At 39.4% G+C, this 24599-nt stretch overlaps 1 protein-coding gene across 1 annotated transcript in view; it reads right to left on the bottom strand.

Annotated features, from left to right (window-relative positions):
- The window catches only part of Htr4 (5-hydroxytryptamine receptor 4), a 64144-nt gene that overhangs the window by 34391 nt on the left and 5154 nt on the right, over positions 1-24599 (bottom strand). The window contains exon 4 of the mRNA XM_052155286.1: positions 8348-8501. Within this exon, the coding sequence (XP_052011246.1) occupies positions 8348-8501 (154 nt within the window). The remainder of the gene's footprint in view (positions 1-8347; positions 8502-24599) is intronic.

Here is a 24599-nt window from a genome sequence, read left to right on the forward strand (position 1 = left end):
TCATCAGAATGACTATTGAGGTATTTGATTACAACTTTCCCTTATTTTACTTAACAGTGGCCCAAAGCACAAGACCAGTGAAATTTCATGGAAGCATGTAGTTGTAATTATTCTACTGTATTGTAATTATTGTTATTGCCCTTTTCAGTGCCTAACTTACAGATTGAATTTTACTATGCATGTGTATAGGGAAATATTGTATGTATATATCGTATAGATGTAGTGGTTCCAGGAATCCCGAGGGGTCTTCAATGTTCCACCTAGTGGATGAGCATCCCTCCTCCTTATTTTCTGCTGAATCCACTCCACTTAGCTCTTAGCCTAGTCATTCCATTCATACTGCCATGATCAAAGTTACCAAAGATTTGCACAAATCTAGCACTTATTTTAAATCAGCTATTGAATATATTGATATACGTAAGCCTCCAAGCCTTCCTTACAGACACATGTTTCATTGAAATAAAATACAGGGTCCCACATATTAAATGTACATGGTGAATGAGTCTTATAAAGTAAAGATACATATGCAGTCATTATACAGATCAAAGTATAGAATGTTAGTGGCATCCCTGATGTCTCTCAAATGCCTTTGTCAGTCATAACCATATATTTTGTTGATATAGTCGTCTGGTTCCCAATGGGCTGCATCAATTAACATTTCTGCCACTTGGCTAGAAGCATTCCAGGAACTCCTTATCCTCATCAGCAATTGTTCTTGTCTATACATAGTTGTACCTCATTGTGGGCTTGCTTATGGTTTATTGAAAATGCTTCCCATTTCCTTGATTCTCTCTCTCTCTCTCTCTCTCTCTCTCTCTCTCTCTCTCTCTCTCTCTCTCCCTCTTCCTTCCTCCCCCCTACCACGTTGTGTGTGCCTGTGCTGGTTCTTTGAGAATTTTATACACTTTATTTTGATAACATTAACCGTTCCTTCCCTGTACCTTTCCAGAGACCCCACTTCCTCTTCCACCCAAGTTTGTGACTTTACTTTCGAACAAGGCCAATTTGTATTTCCCAAATATACTTGCATTGTGGTCTTCCAATGGAGCATAGCAGAGTTACCAGGAGCCACACTCTCAAAGAACACTGATCCTTCCTCTCACAGAGGCTAATAACTGCCAGCACCTTCAGCGCCAGGAGTGAGACTTCATGCCTAAACTCCCCATTCAGTGCTGGGATTCGGTCTGCCTTGAGTTTTCACAGATCTTGTGCATGTTTTCATGACCACTGAGGAGTCATATGTGCAACTTCCCTGGTGTATTCAAAGGACACTATATTGTTGTAATCATCCCAAACACCTAACTCTACTATTCTATATAGAATGATCCCTGAGTTTGGAGGGGGGAAGTGTGGTACATTTATTATTGTGTTTTATTTAGAGTTGAATATTTTATAATCTCTTATTCTCTACACCTTAGCTGGTTGTGGGTAACTTGGTTGGTCATGGTCTACTGCAAACAGAAGTGTCTCTGATGAAGGTAGAGAGCACAGACCATTGCATTATCTCTCTCTCCTATTGTATTGTATTATATTGTATTGTATTGTATTGTATTGTATTGTATTGTATTGTATTGTATTGTATTATTTCTTAAGCTCCTCTCCTGCATCCTTACCTGCTCATTAACTCTGTAACAGCCTGTCAGTCACATCTTGCCTCTAGAGCTTTTGGTCACCTATTTTCTGCCTGCTCTATGCTTCTCCAAGACACCTAAAAGTACATTTCCCCTGTCTCCTTAAAGTCTTTATTCAAATGTCACCTTCTCAATAGAGCCCACTCTAACTCCCTATTTAGAATGTCAATCTGCTAACAACCCAACTTTTAAAGATTTAATATTTGAAAATTGTGTGTATGTGGGTGGGTGCATCGACATGTGGGCATATTCATGTGTGAGCAGGTTGCCAAGGAGGCCAGGGGTGTTGTATTTCCTGGAGTTGGAGTTACAGGCAGTTGTGAGACACCTGGTGTGGATGCTGTGCATATTCTTATTTTATTTTTTTCATTTTTATTTTTATTTATTTATATTTTTTTATTTACATTGCAAATGATTTCCCCTTTTCTGGGTCCCCACTCCCCGCAAGTCCCATAAGCCCTCTTCCGTCCCCCTATTCTTTCATCTACCCCTTCCCACTTCCCTGTTCTGGAATTCCCCTATACTCTTGCACTGAGTCTTTACAGAACCGGGGCCCACTCCTCCATTCTTTTTGGACATCATTTAATGTGTGGATTATGTCCTGGGTATTCAAAGTTTCTAGGCTAATATCCACTTATCAGTGAGTGCATACCATGATTGATCTTTTGAGACTGGGTTACCTCACTTAGTATGATGTTCTCCAGCTCCATCCATTTGTCTAAGAATTTCATGAATTCATTGTTTCTAATGGCTGAATAGTACTCCATTGTGTAAATAGACCACATTTTGTATCCATTCCTCCGTTGAAGGACATCTAGGTTCTTTCCAGCTTCTGGCTATTACAAATAGGGCTGCTATGAACATAGTGGAGCATGTGTCCTTATTGCATGCTGAAGAATCCTCTGGATATATGCCCAGTAGTAGTATAACAGGGTCCTCAGGAAGTGACATGCCCAGTTTTCTGAGGAACTGCCAGACTGATTTCCAAAGTGGTTGCACCATCTTGCAATCCCACCAGCAGTGGAGGAGTGTTCCTCTTTCTCCACATCCTCGCCAACACCTGCTATCTCCTGAGTTTTTGACCTTAGCCATTCTGACTGGTGTGAGGTGAAATCTCAGGGTTGTTTTGATTTGCATTTCCCTAATGATTAATGATGTTGAACATTTCTTAAGGTGTTTCTCAGCTCTCCGAAGATCTTCATGTGAAAATTCTTTGTTTAGCTCCGTACCCTACTTTTAATGGGGTTATTTTGGATCTCTGGGTTCTACTTTCTTGAGTTCTTTGTATATATTAGATATTAGCCCTCTGTCGGCCACCGAATCCAAGAACACATCAAAACGATCATCCACCATGATCAAGTAGGCTTCATCCCAGGGATGCAGGGATGGTTCAATATACGGAAATCCATAAATGCTATCCACTACATAAACAAACTCAAAGAAAAAAACCACATGATCATTTCATTAGATGCTGAAAAAGCATTTGACAAAATTCAGCATCCTTTCATGCTAAAAGTCTTGGAAAGGACAGGAATTCAAGGCCCATATCTAAACATAGTAAAAGCAATATACAGCAAACCGGTAGCCAATATGAAACTAAATGGAGAGAAACTTGAAGCAATCCCACTAAAATCAGGGACTAGACAAGGCTTCCCCCTCTCTCCATATCTTTTCAATATAGTTCTTGAAGTCCTAGCTAGAGCAATTAGACAACAGAAGGAAGTCAAAGGGATACAAATTGGAAAGGAAGAAGTCAAATTATCACTATTTTCAGATGATATGATCATATACTTAAGTGACCCTAAAAACTCTACTAGAGAACTCCTACAGCTGATAAACAACTTCAGCAAAGTGGCTGGCTACAAAATCAACGCAAGCAAATCAGTAGCCTTTATATATTCAAAGGATAAGCAGACTGAGAAAGAAATTAGGGAAATGACCCCCTTCACAATAGCTACAAACAACATAAAGTATCTTGGGGTGACTCTAACCAAACAAGTGAAAGACCTATATGACAAGAACTTCAGATCTCTGAAGAAGAAAATCGAAGAAGATCTCAGAAAATGGAAAAACCTTCCATGCTTGTGGATTGGCAGGATTAATATAGTTAAAATGGCCATCTTGCCAAAGGCAATCTACAGATTCAATGCTATTCCCATAAAAATCCCAACCCAGTTCTTCATAGAGCTAGAAAGAGCAATTCTCAAATTCATCTGGAATAACAAAAAACCCAGGATAGCTAAAACTATTCTCAACAGTAAAAGAACTTCAGGAGGATTCAATATCCCAGACTTTAAACTCTACTACAGAGCAATAGTGATAAAACTGCATGGTATTGGTACAATATCAGGCAAGCGGATCAATGGAATAGGATTGAAGACCCAGAAATGAACCAACACACCTATGGTCACTTGGTCTTCGACAAAGGGGCTGAAAGCATCCAGTGGAAAAGAGATAGTCTTTTCAACAAATGGTGCTGGTTCAATTGGAGGTCAGCATGCAGAAGAATGCGCATCGATCCATTCTTATCTCCATGTACCAAGCTCAACTCCAAATAGATCAAGGACCTCCACATAAAACCTGACACACTGAAACTAATTGAAAAAAAAAACTGGGGAAGACCCTGGAGGACATGGGCACAGGGGAAAAGTTCTTGAATAGAACACCAATAGCTTATGCTCTAAGATCAAGAATTGACAAATGGGACCTCATAAAACTACAAAGTTTCTGTAAGGCAAAGGACACCGTCAAAAGGACAAAACGTCAACTAACAGACTGGGAAAGAATCTTCATATTTTTATAAGTCATCTCCTCAGTCCAAGTTGGAGTAAAACACAGTCACTATCTCCTAGCATTCTAGCTATCTGCTTATCTTTAGTGTATCATGTGTTGCTTGCATCTCACTGGTTGGACGTAAAGTTACAAGGATTTGGATCATTACCATCCCCCTTTAGCAATGCAGACCTAGCACCTAGAAACACAGGTACCCAAGAAATGAGAAGTAGGAGAAGATCTGAACTCTCACAACTTCTTGCCACTTCAGGTCACTGCCATCCTACTCTGGGTCACCATCTTCAATTAGCGGGACCATTGCAGTCCCTTCCCAGTGCTTTCCTGATTTTGTGTCACCTTATCATTATTTTCTGCAGACTAGCTATAACTTTTCTTTGGAAATGCAAAGAGGTCATGCCTCTGAATCCTCCTTTGCCTTGAATCCTTCAGTTTCAAAGTAAAATTCATAAGTTCTCTATTGTTTAAAGTGAAAAAACAAACAAACAAAAGAATCTAGCTCAAGACCAGCTCTCCAAGCTCTGTTCTTGACATTCTTAGAATCAGCAAAGTGTGCTCCTAACTGAAGGCTTCTGCATCGGTTGCTACCTTGATTCCTAAATTCTCTATGAGCATTTGCTTGCACGGGGCTTGTTCTGTCTCCTCCTATAAGACTATGCTCCAGCCATAGCTTATCAAATAGAGTAAATTCTTAGGTAAAGTAGCAACATCTTGTCATCAGTTGGTATCTTTTTACTTGGTTTGAAGTTTTGTTTGAAACAAAAGTCAACACTTGAAATATAGTGCGATTTCTCTTAGTAAGTAGATCCTAAGAGCCACAAAAGTGGAAATGTTGAAATTGATTAAGAAATCAACAAATTGTGATAGGCTTTCAGTTAACATTTCTTGAATGGTTAAATGAACAAGTAGGGAGACGCTGAAACCCATAGACTTTGAAATCAAGAGATTCTTTATAAAATGGATGTTAAGCATGGTAGTACTGGATGAATCAAATGGAATTAAGTCATGAAGAATTTAGTATATTGACTGAAGTGCTTAGTAAATGGTAGCCAACCATTTGTTCACAACGCTAAATCGCCTTCAATAGGTTGGTACAGTGACCATTTGTAAGCTTTGAGGATGAAGCAGAACAATCTACCAAGCCCAGGCTTTAAAGCATAAGTGTTTCAGCTGAACAGAGAATGTCCCTGAATGTGGTTCCCCGAAATCCAATTAACATAGGGCTCGATGCACAGTAAGTACAAAATATCTGTTGACCATTATTATTACTATTATTTGGATATTAGTGTTTGTTGAAAACTGGCATTTCATTTCCCTTCCAGATTAAAAACAACAACAAACTGAAAGAACTGATTTGGGATTCAGGAGCTTATCTGCATCTTCTTCCAGGGTGGAGCCCAGATCTCTCTATTCCCTGCCTATTAGATTTTTTCAGAAGCTCAAGAACTCTTGCTCAGAAATTTTCTGGCCATGGGACTCATTTGAAAGTGAAATTAAAATCCTTAGGTGTAGAGAGAAGAAGGCAAATTCTCTTTTTTTTTTCTGGTCCATTTGGGTCAGAACTCATTCTTCATTCGCAATCTCTTCTTTCTGTTCCCTTCTCCACATCTAGCAAGATCTTAGGACTGGCATTAAGTGACTATATGCCATCTTCCTTTAGAAATACATACTTCTGACAATGAATCTGAACTATCCGTTTAAATCACCATTATAATTTGGAATGCTAGAATGGATGATTTTGACAGTGGGGTTGTTAATGTTATGTGTCAGTGTAACCAAGCTATTGGTATCCAGATATTTGGTAAAACCCAGTTCTGAGTATGACAATATTTGGGGTTGTGATTAAGCTCTGAACAGATTATATAAATCTGTTTTCTCTTCCAATTCAGCACTGCATCTAACCCTATTAAAGGCCTTAATATAACAACATAACCAAATAAGAGGGCACTGTTGTATTGACTCAATGAAGGCCATCAGTTTTTCCTGTGTCTGAATATGAACTGAAATATTGCCATTCTTGAGTCTCCAGTTTGCTGAGAATTGTCAACTTACACAACAATGTGAGCCAGTTACATATGTCTATATGTCTATCTTTGTTTCTCTTTTTCTTTAAATATATAAGTAGCTAGATGAACAGATATGTGACAAGGAAAAGGTAGATGATAGATAGATAGATAGATAGATAGATAGATAGATAGATAGATAGATAGATAATGGATGAGAAATAGATGGATAGACATAGATGGATGGATAGAGAGATATATGGGTAGGCAGATAGATGGATGGATAGACAGATGGATAGGCAGATAGATAAATAGATAGATGGACAGATAGATGGGTAGACAGATGAACATATGCACACAAACGTCCTATTGGTTCTACACTTCTGGAAAACAATACCCAGAGTTTGGACAGTGCATGGCATATGTGGCACATTTCCCCTTAGACTCACATTAGAGATAATTTTTCAGTCAGCACCAACTTTACTTCTTAAAACAACCTCTCAGGAAGTTGGACATTAACAGAGCTGGGCTCACAGCTTAGTTTCCTGACTTTAAGCCTAAGACTTTCCTCATTCCTTGGCAGAGTCCATTCACCTGGTATGTCTTTCCCTGGGCACTGTAAACCTTACAGACTCAATATGAAATAGAATGAAGGTTTCTCAGGACATATGATATGCCTCAAGTTCTGGAACTGACTTATAAATATCAATAAATATTTAATAAATATAAAAATATAAATATATAAAATAAATTAAATTAAAATTCTTTTCTACAGGAAAACTGTGTGTCATGGGGAATGCAAATTAACCTGCTCATATTTAAAATGGTCATAATTATATTCTTCCCTAAAGTATTCTTTTGTGATTATATATAAAGTGCTAATCATCCTGTCTGATTTACAGTAATGTTAAACAATTGTTTGAAACATTTGCTAAGGAGCCTTTATTCCACATTATTTTCATAAGACAAAATACGGTGATTTTGCAGAAAGAGATAAGATTCAACTCTAAAGCACCAAAGGAAAAAAGTGGGGATTTATAGCCAAGGAGTTGGTTGAACAGAAAATTATTAAGAGTAAATGGGAGGAGTAAGTGGGATTCTAGCTAAGTCAACTTAGCAGGATTCTTGCTGAAGACAAGCCAGGCGATCAGACATAATCTGGGGAAGGTAAAGAATGAAATGCCTGGTCCTGGGGGATTCAGGATAAATCAACTCATCAGCAGCCTCGCTGAAACTGAGCAATGCCGAGTTGGACATTGTGTTGGTTAGAGGGAGCTATCAACTTGACAGAATCTGAATCACCTGCAAGAAGTGCCACTGGCTATAGCTGAAGAGCTTTATCTTGTGTATGATAATTGATGTGGGAAGATCCATCTTAGTTGTGGATAGGACCTTTCCATAGGCTGGGGGCTTTGGAATGCAGAAGCCAAAACAAACAAACAAACAAGCAAAACTGAGCAGTTTCATAGTCCTCTTCTGACTGTGGACATTGAGGGACTCACTGCTTCAGATTCCTGCTGTCTTGACATCTCTGCCATGATGGATCTCTTAAACTGTGAGCTGAAATAATCCATCTCTCTAAGTTGTTTCTGTCAAGGTATTTTATTATTGTATAGGAAAAGAATCAAAGACAGACATGCCAATGCAAACTCTGGGGCTCAGGGTTTCATGACATCTAAATACATTGTGCTCATATATGAAATTCTCAAATAGTACATAAATAAACTTTTAAAAACACAAGTTCTCATCGGGAAGATAATTCAGTGGATCTTGATTAAAATTTGGCATCAATAGGCATTTAAACATGTTGCTCAGACCATTATATCTATTAAAATAGCTACCCGGCTTAGTAGTGTTTGCTTATCTAAAATGCCTAGCAAACCCGAGTGGATCATAATTCCATGGTTTTCTATGCATACTTACCGCATCATCTATGCCGATGCTGTTCCAGCCTTGCATTATGGGGAGAAAAGATATAAACATGGGGATGACCCAGCAGCCTCCCAACATTAATGCGATGCGTAGAGGGGTCATCTTGTTTCTATAAACCAAAGGTTGGCAGCAGATGGCATAGTACCTGGAGGAACAATTAAGGGTGGGCCACAGGCAGGGGGAAATGAGGAGAGAGGAAAGATCGTAGTAGACAATGGAGAGAAGGAAGAAAGAGGAGTAAAAAGAGATAAAAGAAGGGGAAATATTGAGGAAAGGAGAATTGGAGGAGGTAAAGAGTAAAACAGAAAGACAAAATTGGCAATAAATGGGGAAGGAGGTGGAGGAGGAGGAAAATGAAAGGAAGGGAATAAGGGCAGAGAACAAAGAGAAGAGTAAAGGCAATTATACAATTAAATATTAACACATGCCGAAACATTTCTTACTTTATAAATTATGTTTATATTGCATCTGAAGGTCATTGCCTCAAATGGGCTCCACTTCTCCCTTCATCTCCTTGTAATGGAGTTTTCCTCCTATTATTCTTTGTAGGGCTGGGTTTGTGGAAAGATATTGTGTAAATTTGGTTTTGTCATGGAATATCTTGGTTTCTCCATCTATGGTGATTGAGAGTTTTGCTGGGTATAGTAGTCTTGGCTGACATTTGTGTTCTCTTAGAGTCTGCATGAGATCCACCCAGGATCTTCTAGCTTTCATGGTCTCTGGTGAGAAGTCTGGTGTGATTCTGATAGGTCTTCCTTTATATGTTACTTGGCCTTTTTCTCTTACTGCCTTTAATATTATTTCTTTGTTTAGTACATTTGGGGTTTTGATTATTATGTGACGGGAGGTCTTAAGCAGCCTGAGAAGCATGAGGAAGGTCTATTCTGCCTTGCACAGTTTTACTTTCTGGGAATTGAGAAATTCCTTGAGCCTTCCAGACCCCTATACACCGGTACCTTTAGCTTCTGTAACTATAATTTGAACTATCACTGATTTGTTCTCTTCTTCTTGAGGGCTGTGCTGAGATTTTTGTGCTTCTATGCTCCTTAAATTGTTGTCTGGGCTTACCCTTTCTCCTCTCTTCTCCCTCAGTAGGCTTAGCTGAGAAGAGTGTGTGGATTCAGAGGGTCTCCTGAATCACAGCCTGCTGGGTGGCCCCCTGGAGTGCACATTTTCACTTCTGAGTCAACACTACCTCAGCTAAGTACCACTTATTTCCCTGTTAGGGGTACATGTACTTCTTGGCTTCTTTCTGATATCATGGGATGCTCAAGCTAAAATGCTGCAAGTAGAATTCAAATACATTGTTTCTGACAGTAACCACTTAATTATTTTTCTAAAGCTAGGAATAGAAAATTGCAAACATCTCACTCTTAGTTATTGCCAACGTGTTGAAAGTACTCTCCTCTTATTTGCTATGATAAGAGTCTTTCTTGGAATTAACTGTTCACCCTCTTACATTGTGCCTAAAGTATTAAATTTCTTGTTCCTCCACAAATGAACTCAACTCTAACTTCCAGACTTGATTCTCATGTTATTCCAGCCTATCCAAATGTCCTATGCCTTGACTGGCACTGCTATAGATTCATATATATTGCTGACTCAGAGAACAAATGGAAATATTAAATTCCTTTTAAAATGTAATGTTGAGAGTGATGCTATAGATCTAACATATACTTTTCCATACCCTTATACAACTTGAAGTATACAGTCAGGATGCAGTCAGCATCCTGGGAAATGGATAACTGAAGCTCAGATGTTGGACAGCTCTATCATCAGGGGGCTAGGGTTGTAAGCATGGATGGCCACTGTACAGACAGACAATCATGGACATTTGAGCTTTCATAAACATGGATTATTAAGGAAAATAGAAAAATTCTTCCTTATCACTAAAATATTAACAATAGTAAAGAAGGGGAGATTATTGTATTTAATTTTAAACTAGGTTGGTGAAATCCTGAGTGCTAGTTTATATACAATGGAAACATGTGATTGTGCTGAGATTCATATTTGATTTAAATTTTGTCTTTATTCTACAATAAACATAACAGTATTTTAACTGGTAACATGGGACAAAAAATATGAGGATTTTTGGTTTTGTTTTTGTTGATTTGTTTTGTATTTTAAGACAGGGTTTTTTTTCTGTGACAGGAGAACTTTGGTCAACAGGCTGAGGTCATGAAAGAAAAAACACAAAAATCTCTTAAAGAATTACAGGAAAGCACAAACAAGCAAGTGAAGGAGCTAAGCAAAACCATCCAGGATCTAAAATCAGAAGTAGAAACAACTAAGAAAACTCAAAAGGAGACAACTTTGGAGATAGAAAGCCTTGGGAAGAAATCAGGGGACAGAGATGCAAATATCAACAACAGAATACAAGAAATAGAAGAAAGAATCTCAGATGCTGAAGATTCCATAGAAACCATGGACTCAACAGTTAAAGAAAATGCAAAATGCAAAAAGCTTGTAACCCAAAATATCCAGGAAATCCAGGATACAATGAGAAGACCAAACCTAAGGATTATAGGCATAGATGAGAGTGAAGATTTACAACTTAAAGGGCCAGCAAATATCTTCAATAAAATTATGGAAGAAAACTTCCCTAACCTAAAGAGAGAGATGCCCATGAATATACAAGCCTACAGAACTCCAAACAGACTGGACCAGAACAGAAATACTTCCCGTCACATAATAATCAAAACACCAAATGTTCTAAACAAAGAAAGAATATTAAAGGCAGTAAGAGAAAAAGGCCAAGTAACATATAAAGGAAGACCTATCAGAATCACAGCAGACTTTTCACCTGAGACTATGAAGGCTAGAAGGTCCTGGGCAGATCTCATGCAGACTCTAAGAGAACACAAATGCCAACCAAAACTACTATATCCAGCAAAACTCTCAATCACCATAGATGGAGAAACTAAGATATTTCACGACAAAACCAAGTTTACCCAATATCTATCCACAAACCCAGCCCTAAAAAGGATAATAGGAGGACAACACCAATACAAGGAGGGAAACTTCACCCTGAAAAAAGCAAGATAGTAACCTTTCATCAAACCCAAAAGAAGTTAAGCAATCAAATTTAAAAAATAACGTCAAAAATGATAGGAAGTAACAATCACTATTCCTTAATATCTCTTAACATCAATGGACTCAATGCCCCAATAAAAAGCCTTGGAATTCACTTTGTAGCCCAAATTGGCCGTGAACTAAGAGATCTGCCTCTACCTCTGCCTCCTGAGTGCTGGGATTAAAGATGTATGCCATCACTGCCTGACAAAATATGAAATTCTTACCTAAAACTCACAACATTGACATAAATGCTGAAGGTTTTTTTGTACCCTCAAGGCAGAACTCTCAAAAGTCCACTTGACATATTGTGAGTATCTTTCCTCATATCATAAAATCTTCAATTTCAAGCAAAAATTCTAGAAAAGTTTTTTGTGTGTTTTATTTTGTTTTTAATGAAACTTTCTCATTATATTACTATCTTCCTCTAAAATATGCTAGGTAGCATCATTTTTTCTTTTTTTAATTAGGTATATTCTTTTTTATTCAATATATCTTTTATTTACATTTCAAATGATTTCCCCTTTTCTGACTTCCTACTCCCTGAAAGTCCCATAAGCCCTCTTCCCTCCCCCTTTTCCCCCACCCACCCCTTCCCACTTCCCTGTTCTGGTATTGCCCTATACTGCTACACTGAGTCTTTCCAGAACCAGGCTACTCCTCCAATCTTCTTGTACATTATTTGATGTGTGGATTATGTTTTGGGTATTCCAATTTTCTAGGCTAATATCCACTTATTAGTGAGTGCATACCATGATTAATCTTTTGAGACTGGGTTACCTCACTTAGTATGATGTTCTCCAGCTCCATCCATTTGCCTAAGAATTTCATGAATTCATTGTTTCTAATGGCTGAATAGTACTCCATTGTGTATATATACCACATTTTTTGCATCCATTCTTCCGTTGAGGGATACCTGGGTTCTTTCCATGTTCTGGCAATTATAAATAGGGCTGCTATGAACATAGTGGAGCACGTAGCCTTATTACCTACTGGGGAATCCTCTGGGTATATGCCCAGGAGTGGTATAACAGGATCCTCGCTAGGTAGCATCATAAGTGAGAAGCTGCTAGTCAAATTGGCAAGTGTTCTGAGATTACCTAATATACTGACTGAGTTGATTGTAACCCCTACCACTCATGTCCTCACCAAAGGCAATACTTACAAAATATTATACAACACTCATAACTTGTGTGTGTGTGTGTGTGTTGTAGGTGTGTCTGTATTTATATGTTTGCAGAGGAGTCCAGAGGTCAATCTTAATTGCCATTCACCTGTTTTTATTTTTTAAAGAGCCTTTCATGGGAAAAGGAAGGAGCTCATCAAATAGTATCAGCTGGCTGACTGGCAAGCCCCAGGGGCCTGCCTGTCTTTACTCACCCCCAACCCAACACCAACCCTGAGATTCCAGGTGTGTGCCACAATGCCCAGCTTTTTCACATGAGTTCTGATGTTTGAACTTAAGCCCTTGTGCGAGCACAACATGTGACTTTAGTGACTGGAATAACTTTCTAGCAGCCCCTCATGAGGTTTTCAAAGGTCAAAATACACAAATGTATCCATTTCAAAGATGAAGAAATAAGAACTGGTGAGGCCATGAAACATAGAAAAGAACTGTTATCATGTTCTCAAAGCAGTGTGATTTCTAGCCGCATTCTAAGTACTTATCCTTTCTTTTTAAAACACATTTATTTATTTAATATGAGAACACAAGTTATTTTAAGTCCTTATTCTTATACCCACAGATAAGTGTAGCTTTCTCCCCACATCAAGGTAGCTTCTGTTTTCAGTAGATGGAGACCAACACAAAACCACAATTGCTCAAGCTATAGAGAAGAGCTGGCTATGGCTGCCTGCCCAGTGGATAGATCTACAACACAACCCTGTATCAAAGGCTCAGGGAACACAGGAGAAGAGACGACAGAAAGACTGTAGGAGCCAAAGGATCAGAACATCTGTTTCAAGATAGTCTCATCTCAAAAACTAAACACACAAAAATTGAAGGAGGCAGGAAAAGAAGGAGTGGTGTAATTCTTCTAAAAGAGTTTATTAATGTAGAAGAGATCACAAAACTTGAAAATGCCCATCCAGGTCAGTCCTGCAGGCATGTCCTTCTAACAAAGAATTACTACCAAGAAAGACAGGGGTTGTTGATTCTCAGGCTAAATGGATGTTATTTAGCAAACAGAATTGTGGTTTATCTCAGGAGTAGCCGACTATATAAGTTCTGTTGTTTAGCCATTCCTAGGACATTTTCTAGTTAACCAAAAAATACTTTCACAAAGTGATTGAATCAATGTTCTAATGGTAAATTACGTTCCAGATGGCCAGAATTAACTAGAATGTAGCAAAGGAATTCACAAAGTAAGTTCTTATGCGAACACTTCAAAGTTTGCTCACAAAACTCCATGAAAGTCCCCTTTGGCAGACAACCTGCAGCTTCTCCAACCACAGTCACATGCAAATGAGGGATGTAATTGCTTTTAAATGTCTCCGGGGACACAATTTACTTTGACAAGTCTTAGAAGACAGTATATTTTAAGCCCCAAGCTAATGTCTTCACCACTCCTGCAATTAAGGAAAATTCTACCTTCTCCTTCCCCTGCTTTCTAACCACGGGTAAAGGAGAAGCACCCAGACCAACCAGTAATCCTGGAATTTTACAATCAGCAGAGACTTTAGCAGTCAACCTCATGTCTCCTCACACTTGGGCACTGACATCCTTTATGTCCTTACTTTATGGACTTCCTCATATACCTTCTAGTCTTAGAGCTAGCTATTGACCCTCTTCAAGACAGTTTCTTCAGTTGTGAAGTGGTATAATGATGCTACACCATCCACTTGCTGTGAGAACAGATGGGACAATATGTTGAAAACATAGGAAGTTCCTGGCACATACACCTATGTACTAAGCTAGTTACCAAATTATAAGAAAATACTTGGATCGGCATCTCTTCTAGTACTGAGAGAGTCTAAGACACAAAACAGTAAATAAGCTGTTGTAAATGACTGTGAATGATGGAGTTCATTGCATATAAGATGCAATATATACTGTTGCTTATAAGTTCTGGGGTCAGTGTTCTATATTCATACCTAATCACAAAAGGATAAACAGTGCTATCATCTATATCAATACCTATACCTGTGTATGTGTGTGTGAGAGAGAATATATATGTGTATTGCATATATATACATATACATGTATATATACGTATATATGCAATACACATATATTGTACATACACATATATACATGCATATGCATACATACATATATACACATATATACATATACATATATGCATACACACAGATATACATATACACATATATACATATACATATATGCATACACACAGATATACATATACACATATATACATATATACACATACACACACACTGACATGTGTGTGTGTGTGTGTGTGTCTGGGCAGTAGCCCTTCCTCCATGCAGTGGTCCAGCCATGTTTTAGGCCAGCTTTCTGAATGTGTGCTGGTCTCCAGATCCAGGATGGGCTTCCCGTTTCTGCACATTGTATCATTGCTGTTTCCATGGTGTTTCTCTAACTACATTGTATTTGCTGCTTTCTTCTCTAGTACTTCAATTATCTACAGCATATGCCACACACTCAAGTACATTTTGTGAGGAGAAGCAGGTTCTATTTTGTATCCAATGTCTGTAACTACAAGGTAATACTTCGAATCCTTTGATGTAACAAGTAGAAAAGATTATTAAGGCATGATGGAAATTTCCACTTTTAACCTGTTGGGTTTGATTGAAACAGGTACTCTTCCTAAGAGACAGACAGAGGACCTTGGGCCCAGAAGTAAATTGAGAGAACAAAAACAAAAGTTCAAGTGAGCCACCAGATAAACACATTCTTCAAAGGAAAGAGAGAAGGCACAGGAGACTGAGAAATCTTTTAACTCTCCAACAATGAATAGCTATCAGACTGAAGAGTCAAGGCCCAGGACATCATTCACAGAAGTCACCAGGACTTTGGATTTGGAAAATTTCCAAAGCAAATAGTAAGGTTAAAATCATTTAGATGAATTGGGTATATGGTACCTGCTTATACATCTCACACACACACACACACACACACTCACTCATTTATGTCCCTCAACTCCTGTAGTCTCCCAGAGGAAGCTTCTGTTATTAACATAATTCTACAATTTAGGTGGACTCCAGAAAATTCCAGTAGCTTTTCCAAGATGATGAAACTCATATTTGTTCAGGTTGGGATGCAGCTAGGCAGTATCTTAGCCACACTCTTAGCCACACTCTTAAGCCAAATTTATCAAAAGAAAAGAAAAATAACACCAAAATTGTAATACAAAGTAAGGCGCATCTCAGAGCACCCTATGTTCAGGCAAACATGTGTGGGACAGCTACTTTATATGTCTGTAGCAAGAGCACATAGTGGATGAGATCAAACTGGCTCTGTTGGCATCCATAAATAGGGAGAAATTGGCAAAAAAAAAAAAAAAAGCCAAGATGAGCTGACACGCTTATAGGTAATGAATGGTCCATACAAATGCAAAACAAATACAATGAGAATTAAAGGCTAAAACACATTTAGTCCATAATTAATGTGTCAGGACTTAGTTTCAGTCTTACCCCCCCCCCCCGAAGACCCTCCCTGCCATAGGGAGTGACATACCCCAACCGCTTTGGGGATTTACTTATTTTGTTTTTGTTTTCCATTAATTTATTAATGTATTCACTTCAATCCTGATCACTGCCCCAGCCCCCCCCCCCCCATCTTGGCAAGTCATGTTTCTGTTGGGACTAGGCATCTCCTTTCCCAGTGAGGCCAGACAAGTTAATGCAGCTAGAAGAAATGCATTCCACAGGCCAGCAACAGCTTTAGGTACAGCTGTTCATTCCAGATGTTCAGGACTGACATCAAGACCAAGCTGCACATTTGCTATAAATACGCAAGGGGGCCTAGGTCCAGCCTGTGTGTGATTTTTTTGGTTGGTGGTTCAATCTCTTAGAGCCCCCAAGGGTCCAGGTTATTAGTTGACTCTGTTGGTCTTCCTGTGGAGTTCCTATACCTCTGGGTCCCTCAATCCTTCCCCCGATTCCTGCACACAAAACTTCCTGTGTTCTGTCTATTATTTAGCTGTGGGTCTCTATATCTGCTTCTGTCAGCTGCTGAATGGAGTCTCTCAGAGGACAGTTATGCGAGGCTCCTGTCTGCAAGCACAACTGAGCATCATTAATAGTGTAGGGATTGGTGCTTGACCATGGGATAGCTCTCTAGTTAGACCAGTCATTGGTTGGCTATTCCTTTATTCTCTGCTCCACCTTTGTCCATGCATTTCTTGTAAACAGGACAAATTTGGGGTCAAGAGGTGTGTGTGTGTGTGTGTGTGTGTGTGTATGTGTGTTGGGGGGGGTGGTTGATGTCCTCATCCTTCCACTGGGGGTGCAGCCTAGCAACAGGAGGTGATCACTTCAGGATCCAGGGATTGACTCACTGTTCTTCAGCTGTCTGTAGTTGTACCATTCTCTGCTATCTGCTATCACTGTGTTCCTGCACTAAAAGCTCTGCAATCCAGAGCCTTTCCTGTCATTCAGCACTATAAATCCAGTGTCCAGAAGGGCTCCCAGCAATTAGTAAGCACCCTATGAATATTTGATGAAATGAACATAAAAATCATAGTTCATACATTGTGCCATGAAATCCAACTCAACAAATGTGACAGGTACACTGCATGGACATGTCTGGGAAGAGTATATGAAAAGAAGAAACACTTGTTCACCTTCCTTGCAAAAGTCACTCATATATATTGGAAAAACAAATGGAACTGTGCGACACAAGCTCACAATGATTGACACATTTGATTTATACATTCACGATTTAGTTATGCTTCAGGGAGATCATTAAGCAAAAAAGACAACTTATCTCTTGCACACGATGAAATATGCAGCCCTGGAGTGAGAAGAATATGTTTTACAAGGAACTTTGTTTCAAAGCAAACCTGGGACTGGAGAGCTGTGGAAGGTTTTGTAGGTAGAATATATCAAGTTTCAAGATGGCAGGAGACAGTTAGCAAAGGAAAATACTGTCGCCCTTAGAGGAAATGGTCTCTTCAATAAAGTAAAATGGGACTCCCTTAATGCATCGCATCTATCTTTCCAGCATGCTGAGTTCTCTGTGGTACCCTCAGCTACCCTGAGCAGACTCCATTGTCCCACCACCTCTCTGCCCACCTTCTTCAGACTCACTGATCCAGAATCACACAGGTTAGATTCCCTTCCTGTACCCACCTTCCCTGCCTGCTGAATCCCCTGGGGTATTTACAGCTGCCCTGAGCAATGTGCCATTTCCAGTGAACCTACAACACCACACTCTCACAATTGACAGGTAATCTAGACAAACTAAGCAGAGAAATAATGAAACTAACCAACAGTATGAAACTAATAGACCCAACAGACATGTACAGAATATTTCATCCAAGCACAGAATATACCTTCTTCTCAGCACCTCATAGATCCTTCTCCAAAACTGACCATATAGTTGGTCACAAAGCTAGCCTAAACAGATACAAAAAGATTGCACTTGGAAAACTTTAATGAAGTGAATAATTTCCTAGACAGATACCACTCACCCAAGTTAAATCTAGACGAGGTAAACCATTTAAACAGCCCGATACCTCTAAGGAAATAGAAACAGTCATTGATAAAACCCAGGACCAGATGATTTTAGTGCAGAATTCTACCACATTTTCAAAGAGGAGATACTGCTAACACTCCTCAAACTATTCCACAAAACAGAAACATAAGAACACTGCCAAACTCATTCATGAAACCACAGTCACCCTCATACCTAAACCACACAAAGACTCAACAAAGAAAGAGAATTTTAGACCAAATTCTCTTATGAACATTGCAAAACTACTCAATAAAATATTCACAAACCAAATCAAGGAACACATCAAAAAATAATATCTGTCATGATCAAGTAGGCTTCATCCCAGGGATGCAGGGATGTTTCAATATATGAAAATTCATCAATGTAATCCACCATATAAGCAAACTAAAAGAAAAAAAACCCTCATGAGCATATCATTAGATGCTAAAAAAGCCTTTGACAACAAACCAATACCCCTTCATGTTAAAAGTCATAGAGAGATTAGGGATACAGAAAGACTAACCTGGATTCTTGGGGTTTGCAGAGACTGAACCACCAACCACAGAGCATACCCAAAATGAACCTAGGCCCCCCTGCACATTTGTAGCAAAAGTGCAGCTTGGTCTTCATATGGGTCTCCAACAACTGGAACAGGGGCTATTTAAAAAGCTGTTGTCTCTTTGTGAGGTACGTTCTTCTAGCTGAGCTGCCTTGTCTGATCTCAAAGAGAGAGGCTATGCTTAGCCCTGAGACCTTGATGTGCCAGGAAAGGAGGATACACAGGTGGGGGGGGGGGGAACTCCACCCTCTCAGAGGACAAGGTGGGGGGATGGGAGGAGGGACTGTGGGAGAGGGGATGAGAATAAGTATGTAAAATGAAGAAGGAAAGAAGGAGAGAGAGAGAGAGAGAGAGAGAGAGAGAGAGAGAGAGAGAAGAAAAGAAAGAAAGAAAGAAAGAAAGAAAGAAAGAAAGAAAGAAAGAAAGAAAGAGGAAGGAAGAAAGGAAGAACAGAAAGAAACAAAGAAAGAAAGAAAGAAGAAAAGCAAAGAAAGAAGAAAAGCAAAGAAAGATAGAACAAAGTAAAATGGACATTCAGAAGTAATTGTATTTAAAGCCAAATACAAGATAGGTTGCAAACATGTTCAAAGAAACAGAGTTAGAACAGGTAAGTCTTTAAAAGTTTAGCTGGATGGCCTAGAAGCACCTTAAGAAGTGCTCAACATCATTAGTCATTAGGGAAATGCAAATCAAAACAACCCTGAGATTTCACCATACACCAGTCAGAATGGCTAAGGTCAAAAACTCAGGAGACAGCAGGTTTTGGTGAGGATGTGGAGAAAGAGGAGCACTCCTCCACTGCTGGTGGGGCTGTAAGATGATACAACCACTTTGGAAATCATCTGGTGGTTCCTCAGAAAACTGGACATGACACTTCCGGAGGACCCTGCTATACCTCTCCTAGGCATATACTCAAAGGATTCCCCGGCATGCAATAAAGACACATGCTCCATTATGTTCATAGCAGCCTTATTTATAATAGCCAGAAGCTGGAAAGAACCCAGATGTCCCTCAAAGGAGGAATAGATACAGAAAATGTATTTACACAATGGAATTAGAAACAATGAATTCACAAAATTTTTAGGCAAATGGTTTGATCTGGAAAATATCATCCTAAGTGAGGTAACCCAGTCACAAAAGAATACACATGGAATGCAATCTCTGATAAGTGGATATTAATTAGCCCAGAAGCTCTGAATACCAAAGGCACAAATCGCATAACAAATGACTCCCATGAAGAAGTATGGGGGGGGGTCCTGATCCTGGAAAGGATTGATCTAGCGTTGGAGGGGAATATAAGGACAGAGAAAAAGGCAGGAGGTGATTGGAGAATGGGTGGAGAGAAGAAGGTTTATAGGTCATATGGGGAGGGAGGATCTGGGAAAGGGCAAATCATTTGGAATGTAAACAAAGAATATAGAAAATAAAAATATTAAAATGAAAAAAAGAATCTAGTGGAAGAACAAAGTATAATTGGTCAATGTAGAGGAAACCAGGGGATAAGACTGTCTGATTGTGGGTATTCCAAAAGGCACCTCTACACCTTCAACTCATGGTTGTTCAGTCAGTCTCTCTCCCCATCCCTCCTTCAATAATATTTTTTCATATTATATGTTCAGATATGTGCACTTATTTTATGAATGGAATTGTGAGAAACATTTAAGCCTGAAACTTACTTTCTCTCAAATAACAGCTACATCTCTCAGCATATATTATTTGTCAGGAGATTCAATGGCGTCATTTCAAAAGTAGCAACTTGGTTGCTTTTCATTCTCAATAGAATCTCAGACAATACAGTGTTTGACCTCATGACTCAAACTATATGAAACATACTAATTTTAGTTTTGAACTTATTTTAAATTTTCAGTAGTATGATTCATTTGTCAAAGTACCAAGAAGCATAAGAATTGTAGATATAGAAATAGATCTTTTAATAGTAAAGATGTTCTGCATTTTTCCTGGGTCCAGGACCCAATAATCTAGGCAAAAATGAAGAATCAATGTGAGTCTTCTTGAAAGGCATTATCCTTTCTTAGAATACTCACAGCTCCTTGAAGTGGGAGGGCACTGTGTCTTGTCAGGATTCAGGCAGATAACAAGGACATCATCTGGCTCCCGGGCCCCTGGTCTGCCCAAGGAACACCATCTCTGCCTTGACCCACCTCACATGTGATTCTAAGAGGGACACTGCAAAAGTGGAGGCTAGATTATTAAAAAAAAAACATATTGTTCAAGGCAAGGCATTGCCTGTAATGTTTCAGATGGGCCTTCCCACTCTGTGAGGCTATCACTTGGGATAGGACTAGAGACAAAGAAAAGACAAAAACCGTCCCCATCTTTCTTGTGATGTTGAAGTTTCTAATGTCAGTTATGGGGAAGAAAATGAAAACTTGCCAAATACCTAAATAAATATTTATGTGCAGCTACTGTTTAATTGTCAAAAGTGTCATTAGATGCAAATTCCAGCAGTTCAAACATTCTCTCATCCTTGTTCATCAAGCAGGGCTTCCTCACACAAGGGAGAAAAAGAGACTTTGTGTGAGAAAGCACAGAACTACAGCTAATAAAAAATGCAGTGAGTTCTACAAAGAATCTGTCTGAGAAGATTAGAGATGGACTTCTGCCGCAGGGAAGATAGAACTGAGCTAAAATCCGACAGTTACGTAGTGGGCAAAGGAGCAACTCTCCAGGCACAGAGAGGAGCCAGTGCCTGGAAAACAATGGAAGAAAAGATAGGTCAAAGTGGCCAGAGCATGGAGACAGGGCCAGCGAAGGGGGTGAAGGGAAGCTCAGCATAGAGATAGAAATCGTGAATTTCTCCTTTACTCATCAATTGTCTCCGTTATCACAACTCATCAGAAAAATATCTTTGTGCAGTGGATGGCGACTAACACACAAACTCACAACTCGTCAGAGGGCAGAGAATAAGTATCCAAGGAGTGCTCAGCTATGAATGATATACCTGTGCCTCCTCTCGTTACACACACACACACACACACACACACACCACTGATGCTCAGAGACCGTAGCAGAATGAGGGCAGGACAAATCTGAGATTAGAGAAGTCTAATAAAATAAGGAAAAAAGATAAATGTAGCCTTCACCTGCTCATCAGAAAACGGTGTTAATTTCATAGCAGATGGGGACTACTGAGAAATCAACAGCTAATTAAGATGGAGAGAAGTAACAGGCTATGGGGATCCAACCTCAATCGAGATATCTAAAATGCAACCTCTATAGTCAAGGCTTAGGGAACATTGCAGAAGAGGGGACAGAGAGACTGTAAGAGCCAGAAGCCCAGGCTATATCTTCTGCAAGACCGTGTTTTCTCTATATGACAGGGAAGCTACTACGCCCATGAAATCTCAATAATATATTTGACTTACGAAGACCTACATATGGTAACACCAATTTGGTATGCCAACAAAGATGGGGAAATATCATAAGGCTCCACCCTCAGAAGAAGAGCTCCAGGCAGTCAGGGATGACTGAGAGAATAAGACTGGCTTCTCCAGAGATGACCCTCTGATGGGTGATCCAATGATGAGTCACATCAGGGTTAAACACATACACATAGGAGTAACACTGAATGAACTCAGCTGGATGTGTGTGCTGGAGGGCATGGGGGCAGGAAAGGGGAGGAACTGAAGTAGGGAAAGGGTGCAATAAAAAATACAGTAAATACAATACGTATGCATGAAATTCTAAATTAAGTTGGATTGGAAATTAAGTTAATTAAATTTAGAAATTCTCTACAGCAATCAGTGTGGTCGGTGGTATCGCAAAACAAGAGGTAGCTGTTGAAAAGTTCCAGGCAAGTTGCAATGCTTAGAGTAGCAGTTTTCCAAGCCGGCCATTTGTTTGATTGTGTAAGGGGAAATAGATGCATACAGCAAGTAAGAGCAATTACAGGATGTGCTGGTGTATTAAGAGAAGCTGAGTCCCAATCCCAGCTGTACTGTGTCTCAGTAGACAATGATCCAGGTCAGGTAGATTAACTTCTGTCCCTAACTTCAGTCCTCCAAGATCGATTCTTTGCCCTCTGTTTTTGAGATCAAAAAAACAAAACAAAACAACACAAAAAACTAAGCCAACAACAAAAAAACCCAAACGGGGACTCAGAAAGGCATAATTAACCCACTGCCAATCTTAGAGGCAAAAACCTGACAGAGCTGATATTTAAAGTTAAATCTCTCAAATTTTAAAACAGATGGCATTTAATGGCCAATTCCTAACTGCTTCACTACATCCTGAGCCTACTTGAGGAAATGTTCATGAGGGATATGAGCTGAGATCTGGAGATCTGAAGCTGACCCCTCCCCGACGGCAGACCTTTTAACATTTGCCCTGGGGATGGCCAGATTCTATTCTCTATAGCAAAAAAATTGAAACATCTCCCATTTTTATTCCATGCATGGCTCATTTTCTTCCCCTGGCTTTTGCCAAAATCTCACTTTATCCCAGCTTCCCTTGATCCCCAGCCTCGTCTTTTTCTAAGTGTCAGTATTATACTACGTCTAATCTCAAGGATCACTGTAGCAATGTTCATACGCAGGCTACCCTCTAGGATTTCCCCGTGTTTTCTATTTTCTCATATTTTATTTTATGAAATATGAAATTCATATAGCATATACAGTTTTTAAAATGCCTTTCATATGCTGACGCCCAATTGTAAATAAGCCAAGACACACAAATTTCTAATTATGATACGTGGTAGGTCTTACTGTTGGCCAACAGTTCATTTATGCCCCCCTCTCTCTACGCATGTAGTAGAGTATCATTATGCATACATTCATACATACATACATACATATACACACACATACATATGTACATACATATATACACACACATACATACACACATACATTCATACATACATACATACATATATACACAGAACCTAGGCAATTCAACTCTATGTTCTTGACAGGAAAACAAGGAGCCAGTGGTAACAGCGGAGGCTGTCACACCTGCCGGTTTCATTAGCGCCCTCATGCGACAGGAGGTGAATCTGCTGTTGTCAAGCAGGTTTCAGTTCTTAAGGACCTGCCTGCCTCATATGAATAATTTTCTAAGAAACGATTTTACTGTTTAAAGGTGAATCTTTTCTATGATATAACATCCTCTGACTTTGGCTGATTATTTTTCTAAGTTCTCAGTTTAAGAAATGCCTCTCTCCCAAGGCAGGGGAAGGAGGTCTGCAGACGTATGGGAAAATGAGATACTTCCCTCAACAGTCTGAGCTCGAGAAAGTTTTAGCTCACTTTTCCTCCTGGGTCCTAGCCCTTAAGCCACATATGCTCCCAGAGTCATCTGACTTCTAAAGTATTTTCGTTTGTTTGTTTGTTTGTTTGTTTGTCATTCAATGAAAATGACCTGAAATAGAGACTGGAGAGGGCTAGTAAGCATGTATCTGCAACAAGTGAAACAAAGGGGAACCATTAGGTACCCTAAAGTATGAAAAACAGACAGACAGACAGACAGACAAACAGACAAATAATTTACATTTGGGATAGAACGCTAAACTAGAATTTTAAAAAACCAATTATTGGAGGTTTAATTGTCAATTTTAACTTCTTGGGGAAAAATTCCCACAATCCCATGAACTTAGCTAGATCTTACTACACAGGCATATTTTAGGAGGAGGTCATGTCCAAACAGAGTGATATCGTTCTGAACTGGCCCGCAGCCTCCTGGGCAGAAGTACTACTTCTTGCCACCTGGACCCCTTAGCCTTTTGTTCCAGCCATCAATACAGAACTGGAAATCAACTTGTCTGAGAATACCTATCTCCACAGAACACTTTGCAAGCGATGGCTAGTCCATGCCAACCTTTGGGTCTTCAGTATCTCTCAGAGCACCTGGCTGAGTAGGAGACCTCCACAGCGACTGCCCTGGTGAAGAATCACTGAACTCCCAGCACCCGTCTCCCTGGGACTAATTGTGTGTGATGACTTGGGAAA

This window comes from Apodemus sylvaticus, chromosome 13 (genome assembly GCF_947179515.1).
Source record: "Apodemus sylvaticus chromosome 13, mApoSyl1.1, whole genome shotgun sequence".
Lineage (NCBI taxonomy): Eukaryota > Metazoa > Chordata > Mammalia > Rodentia > Muridae > Apodemus > Apodemus sylvaticus.